The sequence below is a fragment of the Plutella xylostella genome, chromosome 8, assembly GCF_932276165.1.
Source record: "Plutella xylostella chromosome 8, ilPluXylo3.1, whole genome shotgun sequence".
Lineage (NCBI taxonomy): Eukaryota > Metazoa > Arthropoda > Insecta > Lepidoptera > Plutellidae > Plutella > Plutella xylostella.
This window is the reverse complement of record NC_063988.1, coordinates 5,614,661-5,626,843: the sequence shown is the minus strand read 5'-3', so window position 1 is coordinate 5,626,843 and position 12,183 is coordinate 5,614,661. Positions and strand designations below refer to the sequence as shown.

Genomic DNA, 12,183 nt, shown 5'->3' with positions numbered 1-12,183 from the left:
TTTAAAAAAAAACTCATAAGAAAATATTAAATACACAGGTTTTTTAACCCCTGAAGGAAATAGAGGGGTGTTATAAGTTTAAAGTAAGGGCTGAATTTTTTTTTAAATTAGGGTGATAGGTAATGTATATTTTTAATGATTTTTTCAAATAGATAAATGTTATACCATTTTTAAATTGCCATAAAATTACCTATAGTTATAGTTATAGAAAAGGGCAGGGCTACCAGTGCCCATTCGCCACTGCAACCTAAAAGATCTATAAATTATGACTCCCCATGCCGAGTCTCACTCTACAGGCCCAGGTCTTTTATAAACCTGATATTACCTATACAGGATGTTGCAAAAAGGGTATACTGTGCCGAAAGGGTTTGACTCAGGGGTTATTCTGAACAACTTTTGTTCTCCAAGTTTTGGAAATTCTCGAAAAATAAATTCGGTCTCTATAGTAAAAAGTCACGTGATCGAATAAGTTTCTATGTAAAAGGTTTTGTTACGTGAATTTTCAAAATTGTAGAAGAAAAGTGGATCAGAATGGCACCTAAATCCACTTTTGGCTAAGCTTTATACCCTTTTTTCAATACCTTGTATAAAATATCGTCAGCGTCACCTTAGATCGTAATCATCGTAACTCCTCGTGACCAAATTTTAGAGGAGACAAAAATACTGTTTTATTTGTAGTTCTAGTTGGCATACTACCCACCTAAAGTTTTTTTTAACTAGCCTAAAAATGATTTGTTTAGACAGTCTATCTTCCTGTTCAACCGCAGCCTGAGTGCCAGTGACTCAATGACTGAAAGGAGGCCATTAGTGCTCCTAAATAAATAAAGCAGGCCTGTAGATTATCTTTCAGTGTACCGACACATCTGATTGCTGTAAGAGCCTGATAAGCTCTTCGAACGAGTCATACCTCTGTGGTGGTACGGTTTCGACCTTTCGGACAGTCAGTTTGGCATCCGAAATGCGGATTCGAATAGTGGGTACAATACTTTGCGTTCGTTCACTGTCGGAGCAGGATAAAAACCACGGGCGAGTTGTTGCGCTGGCTGTTTGCTTAAAAATAGTAACCGCGTTCAACTCTATCCCCTAGAGGGCGAACCTTTAGGGCGGCTCTTGTATACCATCACTTGTCTTCTTATCTGCAGAAAATTGACAGAGGTCATACGTGTCTAACAAGTACATTAAGGATGCGAAAAGAGAGGGTTTGTTTTCACTGAAGAAGTTCAGTTGCGGAGTTCCACAGCGGTAGGTCTTGGACCCCTCTGCTGTGGAACTTGGCATACAACGCGGTCCTGCAAATCAAGTTAGCACAGTGCATTTTTCTAATGTCACACAGGTCGTGAGGTAGGCTGAGAGCCTCCTTCGGGGATGACATCCCAATGATTCATTACGAAAAAATTGCTGCAGCTGTGCTCGCCATGCAGTGCATGGGCTACTTCCGAATCTGGGGGGCTGTTGCAAAGGAGTCCGTTGCCTCTATACGGTACGGGTTCCGTGCGATCTATGATCCTTCCGGGAGCACCTGTCTTGTCAAGTCGAAGAGAATGGCTCGTATTCGACGCAACCTGCAGTACTGGTGGGATTGGTTGGAGGACAGGACAGCAGGAAGCTGCAGCAGCCGTCATGCTGTGATTCGACGCATAGATGCAAAAAAAAAAAAAAAGTAACTTCATGTTAATAAAATATTAGATTTTAATTTAACAACATAACATTGCAAAAGAAAAATTAACATTGTTGAGTATGTTATTGTAATTTACTAAAGTAGTAATAAAAACAAAGGCTTATTGCATAGTTTTCGTTCACGTTCGCCTACATCGCACGTTGTATATGAGAATAAAGGGTATAATTACTAAGTTTTCTTGTTTAAAAATCACGGTTTGGGGTTTAGAGGAAAACAAATGGTAAAATGCGGAATACAGTTTTTTTTTTCGAATAAAGAGGAAAACATGTGAATTCAAAAAACGTTTCTATTGACACCAAAGAGTACTTTTCGCCGAGAAAAGTGGAGTTACAATGTTTGCGATCTAAAGTGATGATAGAACTAGAACTTATTTTTTCAGTTCACCTGCTGTTGAGTGAAATCGTAATTAGGTAAATGACTCCTTGACATGAAAATAACTTTTTTTTTATAATCGTTATAACAAAACCGTTTTTTTTAATACAGCAATATTTGTAGGTGTACTTACAGTGAGCAAAAGAGCGCAGCAAGGTGTAAATTTTTTGGTTTTTAAGAAACAAAAATATTATTTCTATCATATCCCAAATACACATAAGTACTTAAAAAAAAATACACACTCTCGCCTTGTACTAATGTACTCCCTTGCGGGGGTACTTACATGTTATTATTTTTCTGGTGACCTCCCCATATCCCTTTGCCAGCTACGTAACCTTTTGTGACACCCTGTATATGCAGAGTTCTGCAAACTACTGTTCTGCTTTTGAAACACCAAAAAAAAACAGGTCGTCTAACTAAAAGGTCACGTGACCAAAAAAAAATTATATGAAGAAGCGTTTTTTTCATGAATATAAAAAATTACGTAGGATAAAAGTTTTTCAGAGTGACGCCTGAGTAACGCCCTTTCGGCTAACTATACTTTTTTATTACACGGGGGCAGAGTTTAATACAACACCCTGAACTATTAAACTCTGATAATATTTTCGCGATTTTTTTACATTCTGATTTCATTTCCTGGCTTAGAAATAACATCAATAACATGCTGCACACGTAGGTTTCGGCATAGTATTAAACCCTTTTTGCAACAACCTGTATAAATATCGGCACGGGTACGACTTTATATATAATTAATTATTAAATATTAAAAATACTTTCAAATAAAAATAAATATTTTCGTATCACAAAACAATATTACTTACTTAGTATATTTTTAACAAAGTGGCATGTCTTCACTTTTATGTTTTCGAGTACTATGTTAAAATTTCATGTCATTGTCCGTAGAACGCCCCGCATACCTCAACCCCCCCTCACTAGATTTGACAGATTCTGATTTTCTTCCAGCTTTAGTGACAGCCTTAATGAAGTACCTTATCGTGAGTTAGGCCAATTTTGGTTTAATCCCTTGCATTTAAATTAATTAATATGTACTTAATTTATTAATTATAAAGCATTTTACTGTAGAATCATAATTATTACAGTATTTATTGCATTATTGAAGTCAAGTTTTTATTAATATTTTATGATTATGATATGAATGAAGTTCGCGAATACACAACGCTTTGTTACGAAAAGCAAAGTGTCCCTTATAATCGTGACATTAATATTTATAATGCATTGACAAAATGGACGGAGATATCTTGAAATGACAATAATTTTATCCTCTAAGCAAAGCACGACGTATCACACTTGTTAGTAGTTATCTCCAAAAGCTAAAGCCAGTGAGTATTTTAGAATATTTTTATCCACTAAAAACACTTTATACAAAATTGCACCAATAATCTCTCTTTCAATTAGAATCGTCCAAAAATATTAAACACGTCCACGCATTCGCAAGGCAATTCCTAATTCAATCCAAAAGCCTAATTTACCTTATAAATAAAGTCTATTATCTAACACATTTGAAAAATTACAATTGTTTTGTTAATCCTGAAGAAGTCAAAGGCGCTTTTCACTGTCTTCATTGGTTGACCAATCAGAAGGGTCACCGTCCGTACCAAGTCACATTGGAAATAGTTGATCAATAGTTTCTTTAAGGAATGCCGCCTTTTTTCCCCGAGGCAGGTCGGTATATGTAATGAAGTGATGATGATGAAGATGACTCTTGTTTTATTCATCGTCTACATCCGCTTCCTCGTCGTCGATAAGATTATCAAGACTCGAATCCGAGTCTACGTCTTGTCACCTGAAACCAAAAGCATTTTTATGAAAATCATCACCATTTTCCTTCATAAATGAGGTGTTACAGTAGATACTGTTGTGAGACTGATGGTTATGTTGGGGTCCCAGGTTCAGATCTTAGAAACATTGCAATAGGTCAACAGCTATTTATTATACATGTTGAAACTAGCATAACACCACCAAAATCTGTTCAACCGCCATGGAAGTAGATAGTAAAATCAGGCACATTGGGTAGATGTTAAAATCTTTGTGATCGTATCTTGATATAAAATGTCAAATCTACTGCAGCGAAAAGTATGAGTAGTTAGATAAGTTTAAAAAAAAAAATCTATTATACTTTATGTCTATAGACAAGGTATAGATACCTTATTGAGCGATTATGTTCATATGAGTGTATAACATACATATGTTAAGTTTATGCAATTACCTGGCAATATAAACAGTATCAATATGCGCCACGCGGTCGCCCCGCGCGCTGCCGGCCAGCTTGCGTTGCTCGATGGTGCGCCGCGCCTGCGACACCGCCAGGTCGCCGCACCAGCGCTCGCAGCGCGCGTAGATCACCACTCCTGCGTGTGTACAGTGGAGGGGTTAAGGAGTATTCGCATAGTTAGTGCAGTTTTAGTGGGGACTATCTGAGAGTGAGCGCGACCGCGACGTAAACTTTTGTGTAGCCTATTGGGTGCGTCAATCTGACGTCATGTTAATAAAGTGGGGATTATTTGCATAGGTGACGTCTGTTATATCGGCATGAGGTTAGCACAAAACTTAGCAGAATCCGAATGCATTAAGTTAAGTTGTGGTGAGTCCCCATTGGCCCCATGGTTTTTAATGCCAGAAGTAAACTGTTGTAGTATATGTTATAAATAATTTCAGCAAAAAAAAGTTTCTATAAGAGAAAATGAAAGGCAACTTACCAGCCAATGCAAATAAGGCGATCGCCGGCCACGAATCGAGAAGTAGAGGGGTTAGGAAGAGCAACGCCGTCACCATCACTATAGGGCCTTGGATCCCCTGTCCCTTTCTCATCCCTAGTATATGAGCAGGCTGCCAGGCACTTATCGATGTTCCTATGATCCACACTGAAACAAATGAAAGAGTAAATATTTTAACGACAATCACCAGAAAATAAAGTACTTAATCTTGAATGTGTAATGTTTATCAGTATTGTAATACACGCTAAAACATCTCAATTAAATAACTCACGTGGTATGCCGGCTCCAAACATGGGAATTCTGATCTTCTCAACGCAAAATGCAACTGCAATTAAAGCGCCAGCAATCAGCTGCAATATGGCGCCGGCAGTGGCGATCCTTGATCCTCTGACTGAAGGAGGTTTAGGGGCACTGGATTCTGGTGTCGCGGTTACCACCTGAAACAGAAATATATGCATATCAGCTTTGGTGCTGTCGAATCTAACTGGATCATCATTGATAATAGTAATTTCATCACAACTCCCTTTGTTTTCGTACTCATCCCAAGATTCACGCTCATAAATATGTTATAAAGAACTGCTATGCTCATCGTTGACAATGAAAACATAACACAATAGATGTACCTGTATCGTATCTCGGTACTCTTTAACGACAGCATCAATGTCAGTGGAGTCGTCTCCAGAAGACGCATCCGGCTCACTGACTTCCGCGTCTGAAGGCACTTCGTGGCACATCTCGTCTTGGTCGTCCAAGTCTCTGGACACTATACTGGCACTCGTTGGCTCCATGTCTTCTGTGGTGCCAGTGTATTCGTCTAGAAGGAGACACTCTCGCTCTTCCGTCTCTGTAAAGGAAAACTTATTGTAGTTACCATTTTCAAGAAAGAAATCTAACAGACAATATTTTGGTTCCGAAGATTTGGTATGGGAAACACTACTGATGCTTACCCTTCGATGTGACTTTTGATTTTATGCTTTCCAGCGTCTTTGTTTGTCTTATCGCATTGGGTATGAACCAAAGGGGTGCTCGCTTAGATTTTCCATGCGATTTCGGTCGAGAGCTGGGTCCTGGTTTCCCTAAGCGTTTGTATTCTACATCTGAAAAGACAAAATTATGCATTATTTTGTTCTGCATTTTATCATAATAAAATGTATTTCGTATACTTTAGTAATGTAATATTATTTAATTTACCTCCAGCTTCCTTTTGTTCGATGGTGGGGACGCACCGCATTATAACTAGATTTAATGATTGAATTATGATGCCCAACAAATGACTTGCATTCATCAGCGTTATCATGTGAGATAGCGGACAGGCAAAAGCAAGTATTGCTGCTAAACTTCCTGGAAAGAAAACCAATATAATTAAGCTTTATCTTTAACAAATTCAACTGTTCAAGATTTTTAATAGCTTTGAATAAGTAAACTTACCAGCAGTGAAAACAGCTAGCACAGGGCTTCCAGTGGTCTCGCTCTCATATGTCATGGATCTGGTGAGAACTTTCCATTCCGGCGACGCGAGCCCCACTAGCACATTGAAGAGTAAAGGGCATAGCTCTGTCAGAGCCAAGCTGAGTCCCGCCACGGTAACCGCCGCTAGCAGTGGGCACACCCACTTCTCTGCTGTTCTTGCTTCTATCAGCGATGTCACTGGCAAAGCTGCATTCACACTATTACTGCAAAGGTAATTAATATTTTAGATTAGTTAATTTTTTTTCAACTCAACGAGCTGTCAGACATGATTATGGAATGAATTATATCTACTAACTTATTATGTTTTACGATAATTCTTACCCTATTAAAACGTTGGTGCTAAGGAAGCATAATCCTGATAAGAAGAAAAGCGGTAGTCCGATTGTTAAAGCGACATGTTTCTTTAGACTCACTGCTTCTTTCTTTGGCGGTAAAACTACACTAAAGGCATAGGAGATAGGAGCTCCGGCTGCTATCAACTGTAACCAACACAGATAGGTACTATGAAAATACGGAAAACGATTATTCACTCATAATCTTCGTAAGGATATGGTTTCTTCTTACCTCAAAGGCACTAAACGGTGAAGGCATCTTTATTTTAGCAATATCTAGGTTTATTAGGCCAAATATTGCGAAGAACTGGCTAAACACGTACAGTATTATTAATAACAGGAAAGTGAACAGCATGCTTTCCTGAAAAGCAAGAATAGCTTTATTGTTATTGTTACAGTATGTAATACGAACCCAAGATATAATTTTATTATAATTCGTATTTGAAATTAAACAAATTCATTAATTTTATGATGACAAAACCTTAGATCGTATCATACTATGGTTATGGGAGCTTAATCTAAAGAAGTAATTGCTTACCTCAAGGCCACACATAAACATGGCACAAACGACGAGCACCACAGTGACTCCTAAGACATCTGGCCAGGGCTCGCCCAGGGCGTTAGTCTCATAGCCGAAGATCCAGCGCCTGGTGCGTCCGTCAGTCACGTGGTCGGCCGTGGCACTGAGCATCCTCGCACAGATGGCGACAGCCACCAGGTGAGAGAGGAATGACATCCATAATGCCATGAAGTCGGCGAAAGATCTAAGGTTTCGCTCCCGGCGGCCTCTGGATGTTTTCCGTGGGGGCAGGATTTCGGATAGCTTTCTTAGGTCGCGCCCATTTAATACTGGAAGAAGCAATAACATATTGTGTTTGGAATTAAAAGGTAGGTATGCCAAGCCTATTACTTGTTCTCGACCTATTATGGCTAACATAAGATAGTAGATATTATGCATGCAGAAATATGGAGGTGAATTACGAGGTAAATATGGCATAAAAAGAAATAGAGAGTTCTTACTCGCAACAGCAGTAAAGACGCCCAGCACGACGGTAGCCAGAACCGCTCCATACCCATAGTTCACAGCAGCTAGGGGTGCCAACAGCAGGGCCCCGAGCGTCCAGCGCGCCCCCCATGCCTCGCCCCCGCGGACCACGCTCAGGGTTGACCCTAGTGAGGGGCACCACGCCGGCTGGGGACTCTCCATAGTTGCGGATTAACTCTGGAATGTGGTGTGGGTTTGTGAATTGTCAGGATTGCAGAAAGGTTGACACGGTTGTGAATAGTTGAAACGGTAATTTAATGAGATTAAAAAGTCATGTAGATAGCAGATTTTAGCTGTACCTACTCGCCTTCTTATGTCACAACATTTTGTACCTAAGCAACTCTTACTGTCTTCGGATGATCGGATGTCAGCAGCCCAAGATACGTATAAAATGCCAGGGATCAGGACTAGCATATTATAGCAATAGGTGACTTTAATTTGTACTCTAGTCCGGTCAATGTACGTAATTATTACGAGTACTTTGTAAGTTACTGCGAATTCGTCCAGAGTAACATTGTAACAAATTGCAATGATCACCTGCTGGATCTCGTGTTGAGTTCGGGTGAGCTGGGGTCACAGGTGAGCGTGCGGGCCGGCGAGCCGCTGGTCCCGGTCGACCCGCAGCACCCGCCGCTCGAGGTGACGGTGCTCGCCCCCGGGCCCGCCCCCGCTGCCCCCGCCGCCCCCGCCGTCGCTGCCACTAACGATCCCGTACCAACGCACAGGGGTTGGAACTTTAATAAGGCTAACTACCCTTTACTATATTCCACGGTAGCTTCGATTGATTGGTCTCCATTGTATGAATTGGATAATATCGAATTGGCATTAAATTATTTTTATGATACTATTTACAAAATTTTCGATGACTGTGTTCCCAAAAAAAATCGGAAGCGTGTAAACTCGAGATACAATTACCCCGAGTGGTACACGCCAGATATAATCCGAAACATTCGAATTAAAGCAAAGCTGCATAAACGTTACAAAGAATCCAAGTTGAGGTGTGATTACGAGGCGTTTTCTGATTGTAGGGCCAACGTCAAATCTCTAATAGATTCAGCACAAGCGCAGTACCTAGGTAGAATAGAGAACCACTTGATAGAAGATCCCAAATCATTTTGGAATTATGTAAAGTCGAAACGGGGATCACGTAGCACTCAAAATATCCAAAAGAACGGGGTAACACTAACCGAGAATGAGTGCGCCATAGAATTTGCTACATATTTCCAATCCGTGTATAGCAGTGCTGAGCCGGAGCTGGACGTGGAGGCGGCGGTGCGGGGCGCGGGGGGCGGCAACGCGGGGGCGCGCGTGCAGCTGCAGCAGCTGCAGCCGGGCGACGTGCGCGCCGCGCTGCAGCGCTTGCCTCCCAAACGCTCCGCCGGGCCCGATCACATACCCGCCTTCATTTTTAAAGATTGTAGATATGCACTTTTGGATGCACTAGTGTATATTTTTAATTTAAGCCTCAGGGCTAAAGAGTACCCGGAAGTATGGAAGCTCACGCGAGTAATACCGGTTCCGAAAGGAAGTGCGTCTGCTAACGTAGATGGGTACAGGCCGGTTGCTGTGTTATCAACCCCGGCGAAGGTATTTGAGGCAGCTATTCAAAGAAATATGTTTCTCCAGGTACGATCTCAGTTGTCGGATGCGCAGCACGGGTTCCGTCCCGGACACAGCACCAGCAGTAACCTGCTGGCCTACATGGCGGACGTGCTGCCGGCCGTGGACGCGGGCGTGCAGGTCGACGCCGCCTATTTCGACTTCCGTAAGGCGTTTGACGTCGTTGACAACGATGTGCTGCTAATGAAGTTAGCGAGCGTCGGCTGCACCCCACACTTGCTGCAATTTTTTGCGAGCTATATGCGGAACCGTCGCCAGTATGTCGAATACAGAGGACATCAGTCGCAGCCATATAAAACCAGATCAGGGGTGAGCCAAGGAAGCAACCTTGGGCCTCTAGAATTTATCCTAATGATAAACGACTTGCCCAAGGTTGTCCAGAACGCTTCATGTCTCCTGTTTGCAGATGACCTGAAGCTGTACCTGCGGGTGAGCTCGCGCGCAGACTGCGAGAGACTGCAGCAGGACATCGACCGGGTGGTGGAATGGAGCGAGCGCAACAAGCTACAGTTCAACTCGGCGAAGTGCGTCATCATTTCGTTTAGTCGAGCTCAATCACCACATTGCCACAAGTACCTGGTGGCCGGTACACCTATGGCAAGAGTCTCAGAGGTGAGAGATCTAGGAGTACGATTGACCGCACAGCTAACGTTTCGTGATCACATCACTAATATCTGTAAAAAGGCATTTAGAAATTTGGGCTTCGTACTGCGCCGGGTGCAGGGCTTTAATAACATTAGAACCATTATCGCGCTATATAATGCGTTGGTAAGGAGCCACTTAGAGTTCAATGCAGTCATCTGGGCCCCACATGAGATGAAGTATGGTCTTATGTTGGAGCGAATTCAAAATAAATTTATTCGGTATATATACTTAAGACAGTATGGAGTTTACCCTTTTTATCCCCTGATGTATCCAACACTGTTCGTATTAGGCATGGTGGGCTACAACGAACTACGGGTAAGAAGGGAACTAGCGTTGATGACATATTTATTTAGATTATTAAATGGTAGAACATCAAACTCTGCAATATTGGGTAGGATTAGTTTAAATGTCCCGGACAGGTACGTGGAGCGGCGGCGGCGGCCGCGGCTGCTGGCGGAGCCGGCGGCGAGGACCAACCTGCTGCGGGAGGCCCCCCTCACCCGCGCCCTGCGCGCGCTTAACATTGTAGCGGAGGGGTTGGATTTGTTTCACTGTTCTCTGGTCGAATTCAATAGGAATTGTTCATACGTGCTATGTTATGTTATAAATAATAAGATATAGGGTTTAATTTTAACTAAAAACTGTTTGCTTGCCTATCGCATTGGAGTAGCTGTAATGATAGGTTTTAAGTTATTAAATAAATAAATAAAATAAAAAATAAATACTTCAGGACTTACAAAAATGTAATTGGATTAAATTTGAAAAATGGCAATAGCCCTCTAGTCCTGCAGTGGACTATTATTTTAGGGGCTGTGTTTTTGTTTCTGTTTGCGTTCCTCATCCAGTCACTACTGTTGGTCTGCCTCTATCTCGACAGATACTACATAATCATAGTTCCAGCCCCCAATTATGATTACTCGTCTCCTAATAAGAAGGCTATGTCAACCTTAACAACTGCTATTACCCCTCTCGTGTAATATACAAGATGTATCACGTAAATTGCAAGTGTTTAGACTGTTTAGGCACCATTTAGTTTCCGTGTCAGTAACTTCGGCATAATTTCTAGATGTTTGTATAATTTGAAAGACAAAACTTACCATTTTCCAGTCATGTAGAGTAAATTGTAGAGCAACGAATTATTGATAAAACTTCACACAACTATGGAATGCATTTCTACAGAAATAGTTTAAATTCTATCGCGTAATAGACGAGCTTGGCTCGAAATGTTTTGCTGCGTACAATTTTCGGTGGGTTTTCTTATAAATAAGGTCGTGTTTCCGCGGGTCTGCGGTAGTGCCAGAGCGGGGCGGAGCTATGTGTGCGTCCCGTTCATTGTGGAAAAATCAATAATATCGTGTGGGGTGACCAAGTTCATGGTAGAGGAAAGAACATCAAGTTTTTGGTGATAGTTCTGTGAAATGTATACAGGATGTTGTAAAAAGGGTATAAGTACTAAGCCGGAACCTATGTGTGCAACATGTTACATCTAACCCCGAAAATAAAGTCAGAATGTCAAAATTAGCGAAAAATTATACATTGTTCATAGTAAAAAGTCACGAAACCAACAAAGTTTCTAAGGAAATGCTTTTTTTTCGGTTCGTATACCCCTTTTGCAATACCCCGTATAACTAATAAGTTTTCACAGACAATTATGTCTTTCCAAAAATATAAATTCTTGCTGAAACCATTTTTGTGACTCTAAGCTAAGAAAATATACTTACAGTTCTCCCATATTAATAATGCACATGCAAATCTTCGCAAACTGTCGTATTCCCGGTAACACCCGAATCATTGAATCGTAAAAGCACTTGCATTTTGATCCTTGTTCGAAAGAAATAGTAGTCAATATCATGTGACACATAATCGAAAACAATTTGGGCGGTCGGTGGCTGTCACCGATCAGTCAAAGGTCTCAAGGTCAAGATCAGAATTACTTTTGTGGAATTATAAAGAGCTGCAATTACACATCGTTCTTGTTATTTTTTTCAAATGTGAATTTAATTTCAACTTTAATTATTTTTGACGCCATATTATGAGGCACATTTAAGAATAAAATATACGTCACATTGAAAGACTTCACTTAGCCAATAAAGCCACACCCAAAAGACCAAGTTGTAATTGTTATTGTAATTGTGAATGATCAGCGCTGTAAATACTTTTGAACTGAGATTTTAATGTAAACCTGTGTTTTAAATCCATATTTCTTCTTCTAACATAAACCTTGTGTTATTCAAACCTTATTTCATCCATATTAACACCAGCTTGAGCAAGACATTTGAAAAGTAC

The 12,183-nt window shown here is 41.0% G+C and overlaps 1 protein-coding gene across 1 annotated transcript; it reads right to left on the bottom strand.

The window, feature by feature from the left end:
- Window positions 1-3,723: 3,723 nt before the first annotated feature.
- On the bottom strand, window positions 3,724-11,279 carry LOC105381696. Its single transcript, XM_048622649.1, has 13 exons — window positions 10,995-11,279; window positions 7,608-7,809; window positions 7,126-7,436; window positions 6,820-6,948; window positions 6,577-6,734; window positions 6,214-6,458; window positions 5,977-6,126; window positions 5,733-5,882; window positions 5,409-5,629; window positions 5,057-5,222; window positions 4,768-4,932; window positions 4,278-4,419; window positions 3,724-3,854 (listed from the first exon to the last, which is right to left on the bottom strand). The coding sequence occupies exons 2-13, from the start codon at window positions 7,792-7,794 to the stop codon at window positions 3,851-3,853; spliced, it is 2,028 nt and encodes a 675-aa protein (XP_048478606.1). The 5' UTR covers window positions 7,795-7,809; window positions 10,995-11,279; the 3' UTR covers window positions 3,724-3,850.
- Between the last annotated feature and the right edge of the window lie 904 nt (window positions 11,280-12,183).